Source organism: Anabrus simplex, chromosome 3, assembly GCF_040414725.1.
Source record: "Anabrus simplex isolate iqAnaSimp1 chromosome 3, ASM4041472v1, whole genome shotgun sequence".
Taxonomy (NCBI): domain Eukaryota; kingdom Metazoa; phylum Arthropoda; class Insecta; order Orthoptera; family Tettigoniidae; genus Anabrus; species Anabrus simplex.
Window position 1 is genome coordinate 207,284,317 of NC_090267.1, and position 23,600 is coordinate 207,307,916.

Below are 23,600 nucleotides of genomic sequence, written 5' to 3' on the forward strand. Positions count from 1 at the left end.
TTTTCATGAAACTTTGAATTTAAATTCATGATAAGGACAACTATGTAGGATTTTAGTTATATGCTGTTCAAAATAATTCATCAGAAAGGGTGCGTCAGAAGGGCCTTTCTAAACTCTCTCTCTCTCTCTCTCTCTCTCTCTCTCTCTCTCTCTCTCTCTCTCTCTCTCTCCTTTAATTTACGGCTGGTTTTGCACGAAAATAGCTCATTCCAAACATTTTTGTCCTGTTTTTTCAACACAGGGAAAATAAGGCATATACCAGGGAGGAGACTTCATAGAGGCCCGATCCAGATCCGAAAGTCGTATGACAGAAAGTCATATGCATTTGTATATGTATCTGGAGTGGAAAGCTATACTAAAAGACCATTTATTTTATATTTGTAGCATATTTGTTCACGAAAAAACTAATACTCTATTACAATGTCACCGTTCTATCATACATTAACAGTACAAATAGTGAAAAAAATGCAAAAGAGAATCTAGGGCTGACTATAGGACATTCGAAGAAGCAACTGAGACAAAGGTGAGAGTAAACTCCCTTGTAACTCGTAACTAATAACCGACTAATTTGATCACTTACTTCGACTGATAAGGAAACTAAAAACATACTTTTTTATAAGCAGAGAATATTAATGAACGCGCTTTGGAAGACATCATTTCACATTCTCCAACACTTATGAACTTCAAGTTATTAAAAGGAAGTGTTGGCAGACTTCAAAATCAACCATACTTCACAACTTAAGTGACCAGACTTCAACAGTTATCCACAAATATCTTCCTCGTCGGAGTAAACGTATTCTCACTATTTTTCTGTCTTTTCTGAAATATACTTGTATGCTTCTTCAGATATTTTTTTTTACACAGTCTGCTTTACGTCCCACCGACACAGATCGGTCTTATGGCGACGATGGGATAGGGAGGGACTAGGAGTGAGAAGGAAGTGACCATGGCCTTAATTAATTGGCCTAGTGTGAAAATAGGAAACCATGGAAAACCATTTTCGGGACTGCCGACAGTGTATTTCGAACCCACCCATTATCTCACGAATGCAAGCTGATAGCCGAGTAACCCAAAGCGCGCGGCCACTTGTTCGGTCTCTTCGGCTATGATAGCGAGAGATGTGGTAGCTTCACAATTCTAGATGAAGAATCAAATGATCATAAATCAGGTTCGATATAAAAACAGTTCTTTATAAAACACTAGGAAGCCCGATATAAAAACTGTTCTTCAAAAACTGTACGTCATTGCGTTTTCCTAGCATTATGCTACTTAAAATTTTCAATCGTAGCTCTGATAGACATAGCCTATGTCGGAGAGTAACGCGTTGAGTGACACCGTCACTGTTTTCTAACCAAGACAGCCACAATTCGAAGCCTAGCTAATGTGGAACTTTTGAAACGAAAAGTTACATCCCTGATGTTCAAATTCCACGATTTAATCACGGTATAACAGTCGCCGAAAACTTGCTTTTTTTACAAGACGTGCAATGTACTGTTTACTAGCCTATGATTTATTCCTATTACCTATATTGTTTATTTGCATCACAATTAGTGTTTCTGGATGAGAGATGCATAAAATCATACAGTGTACAAGGGCGGCGTCGTGAGGAAAAGTTTGGAAACCATTGCTGAAGATTCTGAAATGTTAAAATAAAGTAAACACGTGTCCTCATCCTGAGGTGGTGCAGCTCTTGTCAGGCACACCCCCAATGGAGGTAACCTGCATGTACCATTTCAACCATATACCAGCCCTCCTGCCATTCTTAAATTTCTGGCAGTACCGGGAATCGAACCCGGGCCCCCAAGGACGGCAGCTAATAACACTAACCGTTACGCTACGAAGGCGGACAATGTTAAAATGATAACATATGAATCAACAATGAACATCCGTCAATAACTTGTCAATGTAAACTATGAGTGATACTTACCTCTCAGTCCGCCTCTGTGGTGTAGTGGTTAGCGTGATTAGCTGCCACCCCCGGAGGCCCGTGTTCGATTCCCGGCTCTGCCACGAAATTTGAAAAGTGGTATGAGGGCTGGAACGGGGTCCACTCAGCCTCGGGAGGTCAACTGAGTAGAGGTGGGTTCGATTCCCACCTCAGCCATCCTGGAAGTGGTTTTCCGTGGTTTCCCACTTCTCCTCCAGGCGAATGCCGGGATGGTACCTAACATAAGGCCACGGCCGCTTCCTTCCCTCTTCCTTGCCTATCCCTTCCAATCTTCCCATCCCTCCACAAGGCCCCTGTTCAGCATAGCAGGTGAGGCCGCCTGGGCGAGGTACTGGTCATACTCCCCAGTGGTATTCCCCGACCAGGAGTCTGAAGCTCCAAGATACTGCCCTTGAGGCGGTAGAGGTGGGATCCCTCGCTAAGTCCGAGGGAAATACCGAACCTGGAGGGTAAACAGATGATGATGATGATGATGATGATACTTACCTCTCAAAATGTCAAGCAAATATTATCCGCTCACATGCTGAGGAACGTACTAACTTTAATGATCACCCGTTCTCGTCCGATGACAGAAAATTCCAAACGTTCCTCAGTCTCAAATGCTTGACTGAATTCCTATCCGACGCAGCAGGACCCTTTCATTTTACAATCGCCCTCCCTATCTCGGTTTCCGGTGGGCCCACCTCAAAGACTTCGGGATCCAAGGTCACAAAGCACAAAGTGTGTAGTAAGTCACGAACCAATGAAGAAACACCCCAACGATACGCGATTCAGACCCATAGAGTATTTTGTTGATCATCAACACAGCAGAACAGCAAAAGCCCTCTTTCCCCTGACAATACGAGTACCGGCTGTCGATAGGAGTCTGAAGGCATCTCCCGATCCGCCCGACTGCGGTGGCGCTGTCGGTAGGTTGTTATGTGCATTCGACGCTGGTGAGGTAAGTGGGCATCTGAGGGTGTTTCGAAGGTGACAACTGTGTCGTTGGCTTTCGGCACGGTAAGAAAACTCCTATGCAACACAATTCTGACATTCCACTATCTCTTAAAATCTATGGCAATTAACAGGATGTTAAACAACTACTATTATAGTATTATTATTATTATTATTATTATTATTATTATTATTATTATTATTATTATTATTATTATCCATAGTCGTACGAATTAAAACTCGGCGAATTCTAACAAGAGTAAGTAAACCAGATCAAGTAAAACAAGTTTATGGAATAGGCTAATTCAGTATAATTAATTAGAATTGACCAATAAACCTCCGATTGCACAAACCTAGCAAAATTATCAATTTCCATACTGGAATCAGGAATGGTTTATTTAAATATCTAAATAATATAAAGGTTAGTATTCCAGGCTGTGTCATAGTTAGAATGGGAAGGAAAGAAGAGGACAGATGAAATGAAAATCACTAAGGTTTTGAACTAAAACAGGCACATTGGCCAATTTCTTCTAAGAGCAGCAAGTGAGAAATATAGCTATGGTTGGCTATGTGAAGAAGGTATATGATCTGATTCCAAAACAGAAGTGCTTAGGCTGAATTAAACAACATGAGGATTTAACTTACTGCTAGCAATTGAACAATATATACTTAGATGGAAAATCAAGTCGAAGTGAGCCAATTCTATAATTATTTGTTGTTTTGAAGTATAGTACTTAGAAAGTTGGCTTTGCGGATCGGAACGCGCAGCTGTGAGTTTGCATTCGGGAGATGAGTTCGAACTCCAACGTCGGCTGCTCTGAAGATAGTTTTCCGTAGTTTCCGCACCAAGTAAATGCTGGGGCTGTACCTTAATTTTAGAAGTCTGCCTTTCACCTATGTTGATAATTCCATACATAGATGGTTTGTACACCGACATAAACTACCAGAGCAGAACTCAGTTAGGAACGAATCGTGTAAATATTTGAAACAGACTCTCGAGCAGTCGCATCTCCAGTATATCATTGTAATCCAATTTCTTCAAGGTTGACTAGCGCCTTACTATTTCAGATCTCAGTCTGGTATTTACATTCCATATTCCACATGATGGGTGGTAACCAGTAGCGGGCTTCTCCTCACCTTCCCAGTGCTCTCCAATCGTCGCTCTACTTTTCAGATCAGTTAAGCGGTTTTCAGAAGAATGTAGAATGGGTACTGTTGTATACAGGAAACAACTCCTTAAACTCAGTACTGAAGAATGATGTTAATATAAAAAAGTCGAATGTTGTAGGTTTGATTCCTGTTCATCTCCCCAATTTTTGTTAGTACTTCTTCTGATACCTAAGGGTCGTCTCTATCATGGAAAAGCACCTTTGCGAACAGTGAGTGGCACACTTATTTCGTACTGATAGTATCGACACAGTGTCTTCTTATTTTCCTACAGCTTTTTCCCATAGGCCCTACCTGTGGGGTCGCGGGTGCAAACTGTGTCGCACATGTGGATTTGGCCCTGTTTTACGGCAGGATGCCCTTCCCGACGCCAACCCTATGTGGCGGGATGTAATCACTATTGCGTGTTTCTGTGGTGGTTGGTAGTGTAGTGTGGTGAATTGTGAAACAGAGGAAAGTGTTGGGACAAACACAAACACCCAGTCCCCGAGCCAGAAGAATTAATCAGAAGCGATTAAACTCCCTGAGCCGGCCGGGAATCGAACTCGGGACCCTCTTAACCGAAGGCCTCAACGCTGGCCATTCAGCCAATGAGTCGGACAGTATCCACATAGAGTATAACCGAATAAATGATCTTGCTTCTATGGTGATGGCCCAACAAGTCCTATGGAGAAACTTATTAATTGTGATAATTTAAGAACGAAGCTTCTCTTTCACCTAGGCCCTATAAAAAAAGTATTATTAGCCCGGGGTTGAGCGTATTTAAACTCATTCCACTTTCCCCAAATACACCAACACCATCAACCAAACAAATATGACTCTCAAACTGAATATAAGAATGATTCAAATACAAACCATGGTAAACCAGGATGGCCATCCTAAGCGAACACTCCTCCAAGCGAATGCCATTTCTAGCATAACGCTTGAACGTTTATTGCAAAGGGGCAAAGGTACAATTCAGTTGCTAGTTATCTCTGTTTTTATCAAGGGATAAACAGGGCCGAGATAAGTGGCTCAGATGGTAGAGCGCTGGCCTTCTAGATCCCAATTTTTTTTTAAATTCTGTACCTTAACAGTGGATCCCTGGCAAGCATACAGGATACTGGCATACGAAAATGAACGCAGCGAACATTGTAATGAGGGACTGCATATCGTCGTTGCCGGGACAAAACCTCATATGTGATAATATTTTTGGAGATATACTGACTCGCAGCGCACACATCATGAAGAGCGAGAATGCCTTGACAATATTCACACAATATTGCACCTTAGATGAGAGAACCTTACCGGCCAAAGTTCTAAGCTAAAATATTTCACATAGGAGGTTTCTTCCCGGCAGCAACGATATCCATGTGTGGCTGGGAGGCGTGACCAGTCATAAGGAAAGTAATGGATAGGGAGAGACTTGTGGGTTAAGAGGTATTGTTCGCGCACCCTCGATGTAGATATAGGCCTATATAAAATTCCTATTCCGTCTGTCACTGCCGGGCTGAGTGGCTCAGACGATTGAAGCGCTCGTCTTCTGACCCCAACTTGGCAGTTTCGATCCTGCTCGAATACATCAGCCTCATGTCGGCACATTTACTGGCACGTAAAAGGACTCCTGCGGGACTAAATTCCGGCATCTCGGCGTCTCCGAAAACCGTAAAAGTAGTTAGTGGGACGTAAGGCCAATAACAGTATTATGCCTGTCATCCACAGCGATATTGAGAGAACGACATTTCAGCAGCTGAAAATAACACCAGGTATAGATGTTAATCTCTCCTTTACAGGAAAAATACAATGAAATTCTCTCAACCCTTTTAAAAGAAAATTAAGTTTCTTTGCGTGAAATCATTGCGCCATGTTTGCCAGGTTGACGTGAACATCTTCACCTATTGGCATGAGGTCAAACTATGTCCATTCCACAGTTTATTTTACATGGGAGCTCCTTGGTGCTCGTGGGACTTCATTCAAGTGGGCGAAGAAAGATGCGACACATACTGCAATGAATTCGCTAGCTGGAGCCGAGTTTTGTGCCCGTCACCATACCAGCAATACCATCAGTGTCAGCAACGGGAACAATATACGTTAGAAAACATCACCAATGTGCTGCCAGAGTTGAAAAAAAAACGCACACCCGTTGCTTGAGCCAAAACATTATAACCATTTGCTCTCTATTGTTGATCAATTTACGACGTTTAAAGCAAATACGAGAATTCCGTGTTGTGATTTGAGTTTATTGAGATGTTGAAAAGAGTTGCAACAAAAAGGAACGCATGCACTTAGGAAAGATGATCATAAATGTATATACCGGTATAAACGACGGAAATTGAAAGCGACAATCAACCTAGTTGCAGATCTTTTGAACCACTTCAAACGAGTTCAAATGTCAGTGCCAGCAGGACTTTATATCTTTGCTGTTTTTTTTGTTTTGTTTTTGCTAGTTGCTTTACGTCTCACCGACACAGATAGGTCTTATGGCGACGATGGGACAGGAAAGGGCTAGGAGTGGGAAGGAAGCGGCCGTGGCCTTAATTGAGGTACAGCCCCAGCATTCGCCTGGTGTGAAAATGGGAAACCACGGAAAACCATTTTCAGGGCTGCCGACAGTGGGGTTCGAACCTATCTCCCGAATACTGGATACTGGCCGCACTTAAGCGACTGCAGCTATCGAGCTCGGCCTTGCTGTTTCTGACCCCTGTTCAGTCAGTTTTAAAATAATCTATCCTCGGGCCCAAAATGAAGATTTTAAAACCAAAAGTAGTGTAAATTGCTATAGATCCCAACTAAAGTAAAAGGTTCTACAACTCGGCAACTAGGCCAAAATGGTATCTGAAATGGTATTATTGGGGTTTCACAAAACCAGATTTCAAAACACATTGCAAAATATTTGTTTGGCTTTTCTTCACATCGTAATGATAATTCAATTATTCTTGGGAAAGTAGTAGAACAAGTTAACTTCATTAACCAACAGGTTACGATCATTTTGAAAGGTAATAAAATAACGAGCAGTCGCTCAAAAAAAAAAGGGTGCTTATAAGCTCACTGCAGTTCCACCGGATTTATATCTTCATGAGAGGTGAATTATATTTTGATAATCTTTAAAATTACGTCTGATGAAATTAAATGTCAGGAACATACAATACCAAGCACTCATATATTGTTTTTGTTTTTTTTTGCGCGGTGAGGGGGAGGGGGAGTTGGGGTGCGACTTTAGGGCCTACATCAGAATTGACTCCGTAGAATACGACGATGCTTATTACCGTAAGTAGTACATTATCCTATTGAATGTCTGATCTTCCTTCATCCTTCAGACATGCCACCTGAGAAGTTAGACGTACAAGTTGGAAGCATGACGATATTCTTATTTACAATCTAAATACTGATGCTGGTTTGTGCAACAGAATGAGACTGACTGAGGTACAGCTGGCACGGAAATACAAAAACATGTTCGTTTCAAATTTTCAATTACATTTTACATGCTAATTTAGAATGTACTACTAGTAAATAATATAATCCCTACGATAATTTTCTCCTGGTTCCATAACTCGAGAGCTTGTATTCATTGAGGACCTACGACATACAATGACTACAATCTACAAAATAATTTCAAGAGCTGTCACGTGAATTAAAATCGAAGAAGACAGAAATATGGAGTGACTTTTATACAACGGATGCAATGACAACAGACAATTGGTGCCAAAATTGCTTCGACTTCACACATGCAGTGACTCGTGCAACGGTTCGTAGTTTCCATCATAAGGCAAGTGTTGCTTGTACTTAGTTTTCACGAACCGAACCATGATTGTGTGCCGATGGTGTGGAGTGTCCGAAGAGGCCTTGTTCTCTGACAAAACTTTGTAGAGAATCAGTTCATATTCTTGCACATTGTGTGCTTTTCTGTCTAATAATATAGCTCGTAAGTAAAACTGCTTGCTAGAACTCTTCGCGGAGCGTGTGGCGGAATAGGAGCAAGTTAGAACCTTCGCCTTTGTCTCCTTTTCCTAGGGAAGCAAGACATTCTACCAGCAGGCGAGGGGAGTAATAAGGGAAAGCCTCCCCTTCTCAAAAGAAAGAAACTACTTGGGTCGAGATGAGGGGGTGCGGCCTACACCCACGCTTTCACAAGTCAGAGACTGTTTTCTGTATGCCAAATCTACCAGTTGAAAGTTGAAATGATCTTATAACTGCCGCAAAACTTTATAGTAGTGAAGATGAGGATTACATTCTGAAATATTTTACCGTAGGTTTGTGTTCTGAAAGTCTGAACACTATTGAGCCCAAATACGGTATGTTATAATTACCAAACTACTGTATTTCCACCTGTTGCCTGCCGCCTCTCAAATTGTTTGCGTTTGTTCGTTGAGATATACCAGAACGGGAAGCTTTCACTCTAATTTATGGGTGTGATATTATGGAATCTTCAGATTATGTATCGTGCTGTATAACAATATTCACAACCAGCGCCAGTGGATGTACACTGTAGAAGGTATTGAACGCGTTACCGGGTCGGAGCATCACTCCTCACATTGCCCCAAAGGGCTCATCATAGCCCCTCATAGGTACTTTTTGTCTTGTCCTGCAACTGCGTAACCTATTATGGTTAATTTTTGACGATCGAACTAGCCTCTGGGTTCATAACGAAGTAACGACTTTTAAATCACGAAAAGATTGCTTATAATGTGAAAAACAATTAAATGCTTTCACAATGCTGACTGCTGAGCCTATCAAACAAAACATAATAATGTTATTTGTTTTACGTCCCACTAACTACTCTTTTACGGTTTTCGGAGACCCGAGGTGCCGGAATTTTGTCCCGAAAGGAGTTCTTTTACGTGTCAGTAAATCTACCGACACGAGGCTGACGTATTTGAGCACCTTCAAATACCACCGGACTGAGCCAGGATCGAAGCTGCCAAGTTGGGGTCAGAAGGCCAGCGCCTCAACCGTCTGAGCCACTCAGCCCGGCTCAAACAAAATAAACTGGAGATGATCGGGAGGAAGAAGATATGGAAAAACAAAAATAATACTTTCAGCCAGTGATGTTCCGCGGCAGATGGAGACGGACCAAGACCAGTATTTTAAACAGATTTTACCTCAAACTAGAACGAACCAACCCTCTTAACTTAGCGTGAAATAGTCTTTAAACGACTCAGAGTGACTTACGTGTGTATTTTCTTTCTGTAGCGTTGCGGTACCCTTAAAACATTATCATTGTAGTTGGAGGATAAAGGGTTCGAACCCCACTGTCGGCAGGTCCGAAGATGGTTTTCCGTGGTTTCTCATTTTCACACCAGGAAAATTCTGGAGCTGTACCTTAATCAAAGTCAGGGCCGCTTCCTTCCCATTCCTAGCCCTTCCCTATCCCACCGTCGCCATAAGACCTACCTGTGTCAGTGCGAGGTAAAGCAAATTTTAAAAAATTACAACAGGCAATCAGTCTAAAATCGCCTTTATCATCAAAGCCGAAACAGGATGTTCATGATCCTGAAGGATAGCTTCTCCACAAATACGATTTTCTAATGAGAGTTGTACTGGAAATATCCAGCGCTATGGCTAAATGGTTAGCATGCTGGCCTTTGGTCCAAGGGGCCCCGGGTTCCATTCCCGGCCGGCTCAGGGATTTTAACTTTTATTAGTTAATTCCTGTGACTCGGGGGCTGGGTGTTAATGCTGTCTTCATTGTTAGAATCCTCACAGATGCGCAGGTCACCTATACGGAATCAGCTTGAAAGACCTGCACCAGACCTCTCCGGAGGCCACACGCCATTAAAGCTATTATTATTATTATTATTATTATTATTATTATTATAATACCGAAAATGTTGTAAGCGCTATGTTCGGATTGTCAATGAGAAGTAGGTAGAAATAACATTCATTTTACCATTTCAGTAGCTCTTTAGAAATATGCCTGACTTCAGTAGGCTATTTTCTCATTTTCCGAAAATTCATATAGAGTCCCAGAGTCAAGATATGGAGAAAACTATTCAATGCCTATCATGATACATTTTGAAAATTCTCATTAAATATTTCACGATGATAATATCTCAAAATTTCAATGAAAACTTCGAACACATTAGCTAAGTTAATAATATATTTTAAAAGTAATTGTGCATATTTTTTGTGACATAGCAAAGTGTCCATACTGCGAAATATCTATAATGGATTTAAAATAACAGTTCAGCTTACCTCATCAATTTGGAGTAGACAACCAGATACAAGAAATTTTCCTGTTCTATTGTAGTTGTCATTTTGATAATGATTATAAATAATTTATTTTGATAGTCTTAATCATTTTTAAAAAATTCTCACTTTATATTATATGAAATGAACAGTCGATGGATTTCATGAACCTGATACAAAATTCCTGAAAATGCAGACATTTTATGTGTTCCCTTAGCGCAGCTACACTACTGTGTGGTAGAGAAGAGAATCACACTTATTTTCAAAGTGAGGAAGTTGTTAAGATACGACACGTTTCAACAAATCTATCTAGAACGCCATTGCTAATCATTTATATGACCAAATACTACACCACAATAATTTAAATGTTTTAAAATTCGCTTTATTCTAGTAAATTTCAAGAACAGAGAAAATTCGCTGTTAATTAATGTGTGAGCTTTTCACGTCAAATATCTGGATTATTAAGTTACTAATGACTACTTTTACCGATTACCATAAATAATAACAAAAGTCCAACCATGCATACAAAACAGGTCTCTGCAAACACTTCGTAAGGCGCTAATCAAACTGTTGACACAACGAGATAAAACCAACTAAAGAAAATTGCACAATGATGAGTTACATAAACGTATACACTTACATTATGACAATAGGTATTGCTCGTGCAGTGGGAATGCCAGATAATACAATGTGAGAGGAGGAACAATTATTTAAAAAATTAAAAAAATATATTCCTTAACAGCGAGAGACAAAGTTACAGGGGTACTCTGAATATAAGAGGTTACTTCTGACCATCTTCCTATTCTGACTTCCAGGCACTTAACTTGTCACCTGAGTAGCATAATTGATCAGGTGTGTGGTTTCTACTACCAGGGTTATACTGTAGTATCGAATCCCGGCGCTGTCGGTTGGGCTTTAAGAGACCCACGCCAGTAAATTAACGGAACGTTTAAGAACCCCTGTTATGAACGCAATTTTAGTACACAAATTGAAGGGATGCTTAAATACCGAAACATTTTATGTAGAGGTTATAAGACTACAGATGTGCCAACCATCCACAGCCGCCTACCAAGACCAGCGAACAGAGTTACAAGCTACGAAGAAAAAAATATTTTTCCGAAATCTATGAGACAGAAGTCATGACATCTTCAGACTGGAAAGCTCCGGTCTACGATCTCCGACATACAGTAACTCGTTTCTCAATACACGGCTTGTGTAAAATCAAAGCCTTCCATGAGCCAGTCTTACATTGCATCTGTGAAATATGTGGAAAGAAATGTGAACGATATCACGGGGAGTGGTGCAATATTAGACAGGGGTCTTTTAACGACTTAGGCCTATGTAGTGAACAAGCTTTTCATTTTTACTGTAATTGTTTTGGATCAGTGGCTATTAGCTGCAATTATTATTATTATTATTATTATTATTATTATTATTATTATTATTATTATTATTATTATTATTATTATTATTACTTAAATATTATTGAAAAATTATTCGGAAATACATAAAATTTAAGAAATATTTGAAACAGCCAGCAATAATTACTCATGAAGATAATTAGAAATAAATTTTAACAAGCATAAATAATTATTAAAAGACCTATTAACAGCAGAGTAAAAAAACTATAGTCTGTCTGGAGTGTGCTCTCAGAACAAGTGTCTGCTAACTTCAAATCTCATTATTTGAAAATCTTATTTACTTCTCAAAACAGGAGAAAAAAATATTTGTTTCCAAAGGGCCGTTGGATTTTAAATGTATTCATACCCACGTATTTTTCTATTCTTTCCCAAAATTAGATTTTAAAGTGTTTGTTTCCAAATGACTTTTGGAATTTTAATTTATTTACACACGTGCTGCCGGTCCCGTGGTGTAAGGGTAGCGTGGCTGCCTCTTACCCGGAGACCCCGGTTCGATTCCCGGCCAGGTCAGGGATCTGGATCTGAGGGCTGGTTCGATATCCACTGAGAGCCTACGTGATTAAAATTGAGGAGCTATCTGACGGTGAGATAGCGGCCCCGGTCTCGAAAGCCAAGAATAACGGCCGAGAGGATTCGTCGTGCTGACCACACGAAACCTCGTAATCTGCAGGCCTTCGGGCTGAACAGCAGTCGCTTGGCAGGCTAAGGCCCTTAGGGCTGTAGTGACATGGGGGGAGGGGTTACACACATACCGGTAATTGTATTTCCTGTCCCCATCCGGAATATCTGTTTAAAGTTAAGAAGGGCGAGGCAAAATTGCAAAATCGTAACAAGTTGTAATTATAGCTAAACAAAGCAGTAAAAATGTTATAAAGTTATTTCTAAAAGTTAACTCTACCTTGAAACAGAGAAACTCAGCCGGTTGATACACTGTACAACACCACTAAAAATATATACCGTATCGTAAGATACGCATGATAACGTTCAACCAATTCAGTCAACCGTGCAATTTTGTTAACCAACAGTTAACACTTTCCTTACGTAATCATGTTGAAGTACGGAACTTTCAAACGAATAATAACTAATTCATAATTGAGACGCAATTGGGACTTTAACAAGGTCACCTCGGTCGCTGCCACACTGGCAATATAAGTAAAGAGTCCCTTGTTGCACTGCTCAAAAGCTGGCACTGAAATAAAAATCACCCTTCTGCAAAATATGGATAGGTCCACAACTTGTCAGTCGAATCGTGAATCCGTCTTATACTCAGAAATTCTCATTTAAACTCAACTGTAGGCTACAATTCAAAGCACAGTAAAATTTTACGGGAAACAAAATTATTTTACGGACCACGGTCATTTCAACTCGCTTATTTTTCCTACCATGAAATGCACCTTCATGTAATGATGACGAGACATGCGATGCAAGGATTTTCAACGTATATTATCCACGGAATCGAAAGTACTACCCTAGCTCAAAAATAAGACTAATCGATAAATCTATCTGCAGCGCGCAAACAAGTCTACCGCCCAATGATTAACTGAAGAAAAATGGGTATAGAATTCAAAACTATCAATGTCAATATAAAATTATATATTATGAAACGTTATTAACAATATCTGTTGGTTAATTAAATATGATTTCAAATTTTACATGTAATATTTTTGATGTACTGTTATTTTCCTTTAAATCACTGTTGATTCTTCATTTAAAAATTATTTCTCAATCTGAGCTGTCCAACAGAGAATCAGTCTAATTAAACAGTGATGCATAAATCGCAACCTATCCTTAAAATGAATAGTAGAAGAGAAAAGTAATAGTTGTTCACGATAACATATGTCTGAAAATTCTTTGTTCTGACAACTACCGCTCCACCACAGTTCATGTCAACAAATAACACATAAAAACCTACGATACTTGTCAAACTACCAAGAAGACGCTTTCCATACTGGTCGTCTCATTATCTAATCATAATGACGCCTCAATCGCTTTAGCAAGTTTATAAACTCTTTGATTAATAATTCAACTGTACGTTAATTAATACAGATTCAACTGTTAACCGGACGGATGTCCGCTACACTTACTGTGCTTCTATACAAGTACTGTTCGCCGAATGAAATAAACTTGGAGTGAATTGCCGGCTTTACTCTTCCCAGCCACCTGCTTATCTCATTGTCACGGCCCGTGACACATGAGCACGTGAATGTGCGTCACATCATTACCTCATAAAGACAGCCACAAAATAGTAAACAGCAACTTCCACATTTGTTTATAATCCATCTTCCTTTTTAATCCCAATAAGACCAAGATGAACACTTCTCGAACTCGCGAACGTACGATGATACACAACATTTCACAGCGACACTATGGTGGAATACTGCGAAACCCAAAATAAAAACCAAATCAATAATAGTGTAAGTTTCCTTCGCTAGATAGCACTACTAACAAGGCGACTTTGGCGCTATCTCGTGTTCAAACTATTATACTACTTACTACGAGAGAGTGGATATATAATCGTGATGTTTCATCGTAAAAGCTTTCCACGTAAAACAAAAAACAAAAATACATGAAGGGAGAGCTAAAAAAAGAGGCTGTACTTACCAGGGTACTGCCAAAGTGTGGGCGGAGTCAGGGCGGAGTTGTGCGTTGAGGTTGCCGCCCACGGAGCGATCCCATTGGTAACACGCTCTTCACATTGGGGCTGCAGTACTGCTGAAAAGCAAACAAGACAAGATGGAGTCGGGCAGTCGGCTCAGTGATACTCCGCTAGCCGCAATGGCGGAACGGTAAGAACGAACGCCGACCGACCGACGTTTTACACGCGTGATGCACACACACACACACACACACAGAGTCTGAAGTCCCAAACAATAAAATCCTACCAGCACAGTAAAATCTTTCCCATTTGTGCTTGCTTCTTTGAAAAAGCGAACACGCGAAATACTTTTCGCATGCGTTTCTTCTTGCAATTAGAATTGAAAACAGTCGCGCCTCTTAACAAGAAAATCATAACAATTGCATTTGAGCTCTTAAAAGACTGTCATTAATCTAGAATGGGAAATAACATGAAATTTAAAGACGTGAATGAAATGGCATCACTTTCTAAGAGCCACTAAAGTAATTAACTTAATTCTCCTTGTCACTAAAAACACCGATCTTTTTAAATTGGAAAAGGACGGTTTAAAATACCTTCTGATTAAATATAATCTGGATAATGTTCGAAATTATTTAGCAGCATAGCCTAAAAAAGCAGAGCACATAGGCTACCGTTACTCTAATTTCTTACAAATTTGCACTGAATTTGAAGCTGAATATAGCTAACTGAAGGTCGCCAGCTACAATCTGATGTGGACTCATATTATAGATGGCACTTCATATTCACTGAACTGAGATTGAATTAAGAAGACTATCATTTAACACACCGGTACGTAGGTTATAAATGTGTGGGCCTTAAGATCCACAACGAAACAATATCACAAATGATATTTCTGGATAATTTTCTTCCGTCATGTTTAAAGAAACAAAACATGATGGAAGAAAATTATCCAGAAATATCATAAACTAAAGTTACAATTAGGCCCTACCAGTAGGCCTATTTCATTATTATTATTATTATTATTATTATTATTATTATTATTATTATTATTATTATGTTACAATTTATTCGAGGTCGAGGTCGGATTCAGAAAGAAGGAGCCATACTATGTTATTGACGATAGATAGGATATCTATAGGATAAACGACAGACAATGTAAAGAGGACCAAACCAAACCCCATGGCACTACAGTCTTTGAAGGGCCTTGGCCTACCAAGCGACCGCTGCTCAGCCCGAAGGCCTGCAGATTATGAGGTGTCGTGTGGTCAGCACGACGAATCCTCTCGGCCGCAATGTAAATAGGTCTACCGATAAACGGTCATATTCTGATCATGAACGTCACTCCGTAAAGAAGAACAACCGCTTCGTTTACAAGAAATTTCGAATTTTGACTAATAACATCTTAGGCAGTGTAAAGAGGAATTGTTTTGTACCATTTATCTTTAATGTAACGAATTTCATCAGTTTACTGTTATAGGCCGTATTTTTCTATTGTATTCTTGATCCTACTGGGTTTATTTAGTAGACTTCGAATGACGTACCAATGCAACCCGCCTTACACGTACTTTCAATAGCCGGGAAGACAAACAACCCTTCCTCCACAGGATATGTAACTCAGAACTCTCAACGAGGCAATCCATATGATAGTACAGTATTTAAGTGGGTTCTTTTCCTCTTTGAAAGGTTGATAATCTTGCTAAAAAAAGTCACCTTTGTAGTTAAGGTTCTCATTAAACTGTGCTATATTCTTATTAGAAGTGTCCAGGAAAAGTACGGCATAAAGGTAAACCCCAAAACTCCGTAAGACTTTCTATAAACTTAACATTACGTCTACGGTAGCTTTCTTTTTTTAAAGTATAAAATTAGGCTACAAACTGGTGGATGTCACTTTGGTTTGGAACAAAAAACGTCATTCGGTATATATTGGTCTTTCAATCGAAACGGTCTTCGTATGAAATCAGAAACGGGGAGTTTTCCAAACTACGTCCAAAAAATGTAGCCTACTCCACCTTAAACTCATTTCAGTTTCGAGACTACCTATCAACATCGCTTGTTTAGGGCTCGATACAACGGTCGTAAGACTCGCTAATATGAATTCCGTTAAGGATTTCTGTTCCCAAGATACTGAGTTACATCTCAACTGAGGGCGGTGTTGTTTGTGGGTGTTTAAATGCAATAACCCCGTGTTATTGGCCATCGTAGGTAATGAAATGTAGTATGGCTTTTGATACCGGGAGTGTCCGAGGACGACAAGTTCGGCTCGCTAGATGCAGGTCTTTTCAGTTGACGACCGTAGGCGACCTGCGCGTCATGATGAGGATGAAATTATGATGAAGACGAAACATACACCCAGCCCCCGTGCCAGCGGAATTAACTAATTATAGTTAAAATTCCCGACCCTGCCGGGAATAGAACCCGGGACTCCTGTGACCAAAGGCCAGCTCGCTAACCATTTAGCCATGGACCCGGACGCCATCGTAGGTTAAAGAATAGAAGACACTTCAAAGATACTCAGCGCTGTCTTAGAAGGCTAATTGCGAGTATTAGTAAGTTTACGTAGAGTCTCCGTGGCAGCGCGTCGGCCTCTCACCGCTAGATACCGTGGTTCGAATCCCGATCACTCCATGTGAGATTTGTGCTGGACAAAGCGGAGGCGGGACAGGCGGGACCGGTTTTCCCTGTCATCTTTCATTCCAGCACCACTCTCCAATATCGTTACATTTTATCTGTCATCCATTAATCATTGCCCCAGAGAAGTGCGACAGGCTTTGGTAGCCGGCACAATTCCGATCCTCGCCGCTAGATGGGGGCTTCATTCATTACATTCCTGACCCGGTCAGGTTAACAATGTTAATCTCAAATATTGAATAGTAAAGAAAGTTTTTAAAAACTTCTGTGGAGTTTCTGTGGAGAGTGTCATTGAAAGAAAGTGAACATGTAGCCTACAGTAATTTAATGGTGTGTGGCCTCCGAAGAGGTCTAGTGCAGATCTTTCGAGTCGACACCCCATAGGCGTCCTGCGCGTCTGTGAGCATGAGGTCCTACCTCCTACTGAAGACGTCGTAAACACCCAACCCCCGAACCCGGCCGAGATTCCAACCCGAGACTCCTTGGACCAAAAGCCAGCATGCTAACGATTTAGCTGTGGAGCCGGAAATTCTTAAGATTAAACTGGCAGGACCGCCGAGCAAACATCAGTATCTTGGAAGAAGCCAGTCAATACCGGTAGCATTCAGGCAATGATATCATACATCTGCTCTGATGGGTCTAAAGAAAACCTTCTTCTAAAGCAAATTATGTATCCTCAATTAAAGGACGGATAACGCAATCAGGAAGGAAGGCAAACCGATGCAAGAACGTACTAAAGTCTGATATGAAGAAGTGCCAAACTGACATCACCGACTGGGAGGACGTGGGGTGTGACCGACCGACGTGGTCCACGGGAAACTACAACAGCGACGAACGCACGAGTTCGATAAAAGTGAACGTAGAAATAAACGACGAAGTTAGAGAAGAACTGACCGTGAGGTTCTACAAAAAGCAAGGAGATCTGATGTGCCGGTATTGTGGCAGAGATTGTGGTTTTAGAATTGGTCTCTTCCGATATGTAAGAACCAATAACCGGCACTCAGACTCCAACTGTTATACTCGCCTATAAAGATGATGATGCTATGATGAGGGGCAAAATTCTAACATCCTGGCGTCTGTTAATTTCCATAAAAGTAAATCATATCAATACCTTGCTACTATAATTATTGCTCCTGTGATATATATATATATTTTTGCTAGTTGCTTTACGTCGCACTGACACAGATAGGTCTTATGGCGACGATGCGACAGGAAAGGGCTAGGAGTGGGAAGGAAGCGGCCGTGGCCTTACTTAAGGTACAGCTCCAGCATTTGCCTGGTCTGAAAATGGGAAACAACGGAAAACCATCTTCAGGGCTGCCGACAGTGGGGTTCGAACCTACTATCTCCCGAATACTGGATACTGGCCGCACTTAAGCGACTGCAGCTATCGAGCTCGGCCCTGTGATAATTAGGGATAAGATCGAAAACTGTGCATACACACACCCCCTCCCACAACACTTGATGTAACGAATCTAGTCAATGCAGAGGAAAGATCGAGGGAAACTCAGAATGGCCAACAAAGGTGTCTTAGTGGGTATTTGAAACATGCAGCTTTAGAGCAGTACGGCAGCCTTTCATGCGATTGTCCAAATTTCATTAACAATTCAACATTTTAACAGTAGATGATTTCTACTTCATTTCTAGAGCACTAAACTGATACGCCTATCTCACTGTTAATGTTAGATCAACTTACGCAACGAACTATAAGCTGTGTCTGATATTAACCAGTTGTGAGAAATGTCTCTCTTTGCCTATCGGATTCCAATTGGACAAATTCTGTTATAGTATAATAATAATAATAATAATAATAATAATAATAATAATAATAATAATAATAATAATAATAATAATAATAATAATAATAATTTACACTCCTGTTGATCTTAAGTGATGCCGGAGGACCGTAACTTAGCTCCGTAAAGTGCATTTCTATCTCTGACTTGCCTGTAAATCTACTTTTTATTTGCTATTGGCTTTACGTCACACTGATACAGATCGGTCTTACGGCGACGATGGGACAGGAAAGGTCTAGGACTGGGAAGGAAGCGGCCGTGGCCTTAATTAAGGTACAGCCCCACGGAAAACAATTTTCAGGGCTGCCGACAGTGGGGTTCGAACCCACTATCTCCCGAATACTGGATACTGGCCACACTTAAGCGACTGTAAATCTAATAAGGTGGTCTTCTTGCAAAAGCACTCTATACAAACGAACTGCGACTTGATTCGAACATGCAACCTTGAGGAATGAAGACGAACTTGGTCGTCCTTACTCTCGTTTTCTTTCGATTTCAACACTATTTAGGACCTCGGTCGTTCATTTCACACCAATAATAGTATGTCGTTTTCATTCCAAGACATTCATTTCTCGAGGAGTCTGAATTATTCTTCTTTAATGGAGCAGATGACTTTCATGTTAAGCTCCTTAAACTCAACTACTTAATCTTATTCTAGCAAAGCGCCAGCAAAGAGGACGATGCGATGTAGGGTATAGGAATGTGTCGGCTGACAATGTCTGCCTCACATGTCGAGGACGATGAAAAATGAATATTACAGAAATGAAAGGGACAAAAAGAACTACATATCGTGAAGAAAACATGTCATGTCTCTATTTGTTCTAGTCCAAGTTTTACTTGACCCCCGAGATTTGAGTCCGGGATGGTGCGATGAAAAACTGATGCAAATTGAGCCACCAAATGTCACAAATATAAGTAAGTAAACCTGTAGGTTTATGTAACTGTTGATATCGTGGTCACAGCCACGGTACTTCAAGTACGTAGAATCCGAACCACAAGTGCGTGACTATTTTAAAAATCCATAGGTTCAGAAGGCCAGCTTCCTGCCGTCTAAGCCATTTACCCTGGCTGTATCATTAGAATGCACCCCCTTTGTCTCTCAAAACAATCTTAAATTCCTGAAGGAGCCAGGAATCGAACATGGGCCGGGCTGAGTGGCTCAGACGGCTGAGGCGCTGGCCTTCTGACCCCAACTTGGCAGGTTCGATCCTGGCTCAGTCCGGTGGTATTTGAAGGTGCTCAAATACGTCAGCCTCGTGTCGGTAGATTTACTGGCACGTAAAAGAACTCCTGCGGGACTAAATTCCGGCACCTCGGCGTCTCCGAAAACCGTAAAAGAGTAGTTAGTGGGGCGTAAAACAAATAGCATTATTATTATTATTATTATTATTATTATTATTATTATTATTATTATTATTATTATTAATCGAACATGGGTCAACAAGCTGGGAGAATCTATTTGACGGCGGCGGCAAACTCATTTTAAGTAACAATAGATGAAACAGAGGGATAAAATGAACACGTGTCTTTATTGCCGTCGTAGCATAATTTATTTCAAGTTCTTCCAATTACTGTAGATTTTAAAAGATGCCTGGCCATCCGAAATTTGTGTTACAGGAGCTTCTTCAAAGTGCCAATAGCCAATGGTACGGAGTTGTCCCTTTTAAACCTCCTCGAATGCCTCTGAATTCAAACAGAAAGACGACTGTTTAATTGTGCCACGGAAGTCGATTGCTGTTATCTATATCAACAGTCCATCTTCATTTCTACGTAGCTATTTCATCCTACAGTTATTCTAATTTGTATGCCATATTTACGAGTATTTGCCTCGGAAATAAAAAATGCACCACGTCAGAAACGATACAATTCGGCATCAAAGGGATATTGCACCAAATGTGTAAAAGATCAAAGAGAAGCACCTCCGATGGTACGGTCACGTTCAGTGTCTGATAGATAGAGTTGCCAACTCTCTCCTCGATTTCGACGTCGAAGGCTTGACACTGAAAGAGGACCTTATCCCTGAACAGAACAAGTCCCGGATGTCCTAAAATTTGTTCCATCATCTTCTCCTGGTCAAGCAGCACAAAATCATTCTCCTTTCCGCAACTTGATGCACTGGTTTCTTTTTTATTCGTGAGCTGATCTACCCCTCTTATCATCAATATTTCTCTGTACCTCCACATTTCAAAAACATATATTCTATTTCCCTGTGCATCAATTGCTGTAGGCCTAGATGTTGTCCGGCTCCATGGCTAAATGGTTAGCATACTGACCTTTGGTCCAGGGGCTTCGGGGTTCGATTCCCGACAGCGTTAACAATTGGTTAATTCCGGTGGCATGGGGCGGGGTGTGTGTTGTAGGCTTTAGAAACCTCCTAGGTAGGGCCCCATCCTCACAGACGCGCAGGTCGCCTATAGGACGTCAACTCGAAAGACCTACGCCGGGTCTCTCTAGAGGCCACACACCATTAAATTACTGTACATGTTCACTTTCTTTCAACGACACTCTCCAGAGAAGTTTTCAGAAGTTTTTAAAAACTTTCTTTACTATTCAATATTTGAGGTTAACAATGGTTTTTTTTAATGTTACTTCTTTGGGCTGGTCTACATTTTACATCCTCGTTGCTTCTACCATCATTGCGTATTCTACTAGTCGAATATAAATATTCGTCTACATTAAGACGTCATACCTTAATCTGATATGAAGAAGAATTTCTCTCGAGGAAAACGATTAGATGCAGCTACAACGTGAAGGAAGAGTTCGGCATAAAAGCGGCACCTGCAATTTGTAATTATTGTTTACACATACACCGTGTGCCATGAAGCTCAAGGGGCAGCAATCTCGCTCGCTGAGTATACATGAAGGCACAACGATGTTTTATTCATGGAAACAGACACTGCAGCATGAATGCTCTTCTCTACTCTTCTAGATGCGGTCAACATCAACTTGAAATTCACACAATGCATGCCGATGTTAGGAAAGGATATTCTTCCTCATGCAATGAGTAGGCCTATCATATCATAGTCTCCAGTCTAGTAGGAGAGAGAACATTTCGTGGATTACAACTCATTTATAGTTCCGTTTCTATGAATTTCGACTTGACAGTTAACCGGAAGTCAGACATTGCTGCCAAATTGTTACGAATACAAACAGCTGATTCCCAACACAAAACACGAACGGAAATGTACATATTCGTATATAAGTCCAGAATCAATTATTCTTTGCAGCAAAATGCATAACTCACATAAGATGAACAATAACACATAACAAATTGAAGATAAGGCTATGAGATAAAAAAGAGCAATGTTCAAACAGATAAAACGCGAGAAAATGAAATGAAATTTCAACTCACCATCTACAAGAGCTCGCGTTGCTGATAGATTCAATTTCTCCTAAGGGCGGGAAAAAATCCTACCACTCATTTGTGAGTCACTATCGTCAGTTGAGGTTTCACTCTCCTGACTATTTCATCCACCACGTAAAATGGGTACTAGGGATTTTTGTTTCACAAAGTGCACGAGTTCTCATGTTAACGCGAACCGAAATATTGTGCTCCTTCAACCGCTCAATCCACTAATTATTTCTAGGCGCCAGTGTTGGTGTTTTGTCAAGAATGACTGAGTGAACTGACAAAGACCGCGGAAAGAAGAGCACAATACAATACACAGCTGATCGCATGTGGTTACAGTAAACAACAGATCGACAACACTGGTAACCGGAACTAGAGTCTAACGTGCTCTATTGGAGCGATTGGCTGCCTATGATAGGCTGTTTATTAATTCACTTAGCCTCTGCCAAAAGGCAGCGCTCAAGTGTCAAGTCGAATCTCATAAGAACTGAACTATAGTGGCCAGATTATTTAAACAGCAAGGGAAAAGTTCGTTCAAAACTAAACCGCGAACCGTGTGCTAACCAAAAAATCCAGGGACCTTTCCTCGTTTCTCTGTAGACTGCAGGAAGGTGTTAGATGCTCAGACATTTCAGCACTTCTTTTCTCTCTTTAAATAATGTAATAGGTGCTGTAACCTTAAGTTGCCATGAAACAAGCAAAGAAGAAAATATTTTAATCGAAGTGTGTTAGAACTTTTAATCGGCTATATTTCACGAATATAGATAGATCCATAAAAGGCTATCAAGGCTATCGCCTTGCCATTTCTACCAATAAAGGTAACTGAGGGAGAGGGAAAGAAGTGGTCAGCTAGTTATTTGCCTTAGAATATATTCTCAAGAAAGCAAGTTCACTCCCAGCTAAGGTCGGTGGCATTTAAGGGTTGTTAAATTCAACAAGCCCATGTTGTTGGCTTCGGCAGATTAAGGATTTCCTGGGAAAGAACATACCGACATCCTGGCGACTGTTGAGACCGTTAATGACAGTTAGAACATATGTTAAACAAATAACAAGTAGCCTATATTTTGTTTGACGCCACACTAACACAGGTAGGTTATCGGCGACACTATGCTAGGGAAAGGTTAGGGCTGTGAAGATGAACTTAATTAACGTACAGCTGTGCGATTTCCCTGGTGTGGAAATGGGAAATCACGTCAAATCATCTTCAGAGCTGCCAACGATAGAGTTCGAGCCCACCATCTTCAGAATTCACGTTTTCAACTACACGTCCTTACTGCGTAGTCAACACGCTCTATATTATTATTATTATTATTATTATTATTATTATTATTATTATTATTATTATTATTATTATTATTATTATTATTATTATTATTATTATTATTATTAAGCTACAGAAAATTTGAATATGTAATTGTTAGAAAGAAATAGCAAAATTTCTGTAAGTGTTGGGTAAATAATATTTACTAATTAAGGCTTATAGGCCTAGATGTTCGATCTGAGCATAGGAGAATCGTTTAATGCTTGAGGGGGTTCTTAAGTTGTGTTCAAATAAGTCGAGTGGCATTTGGCATTCATGCAGTAAAAGAAACACTGG

The 23,600-nt window shown here is 40.5% G+C and overlaps 1 protein-coding gene across 1 annotated transcript in view; it reads right to left on the reverse strand.

The window, feature by feature from the left end:
• The window catches only part of wge (winged eye), a 405,537-nt gene that overhangs the window by 112,844 nt on the left and 269,093 nt on the right, over positions 1 to 23,600 (reverse strand). Inside the window, exon 8 of the mRNA XM_067143856.2 lies at positions 14,236 to 14,346. Coding sequence (XP_066999957.2) covers positions 14,236 to 14,346 — 111 coding nt within the window. The remainder of the gene's footprint in view (positions 1 to 14,235; positions 14,347 to 23,600) is intronic.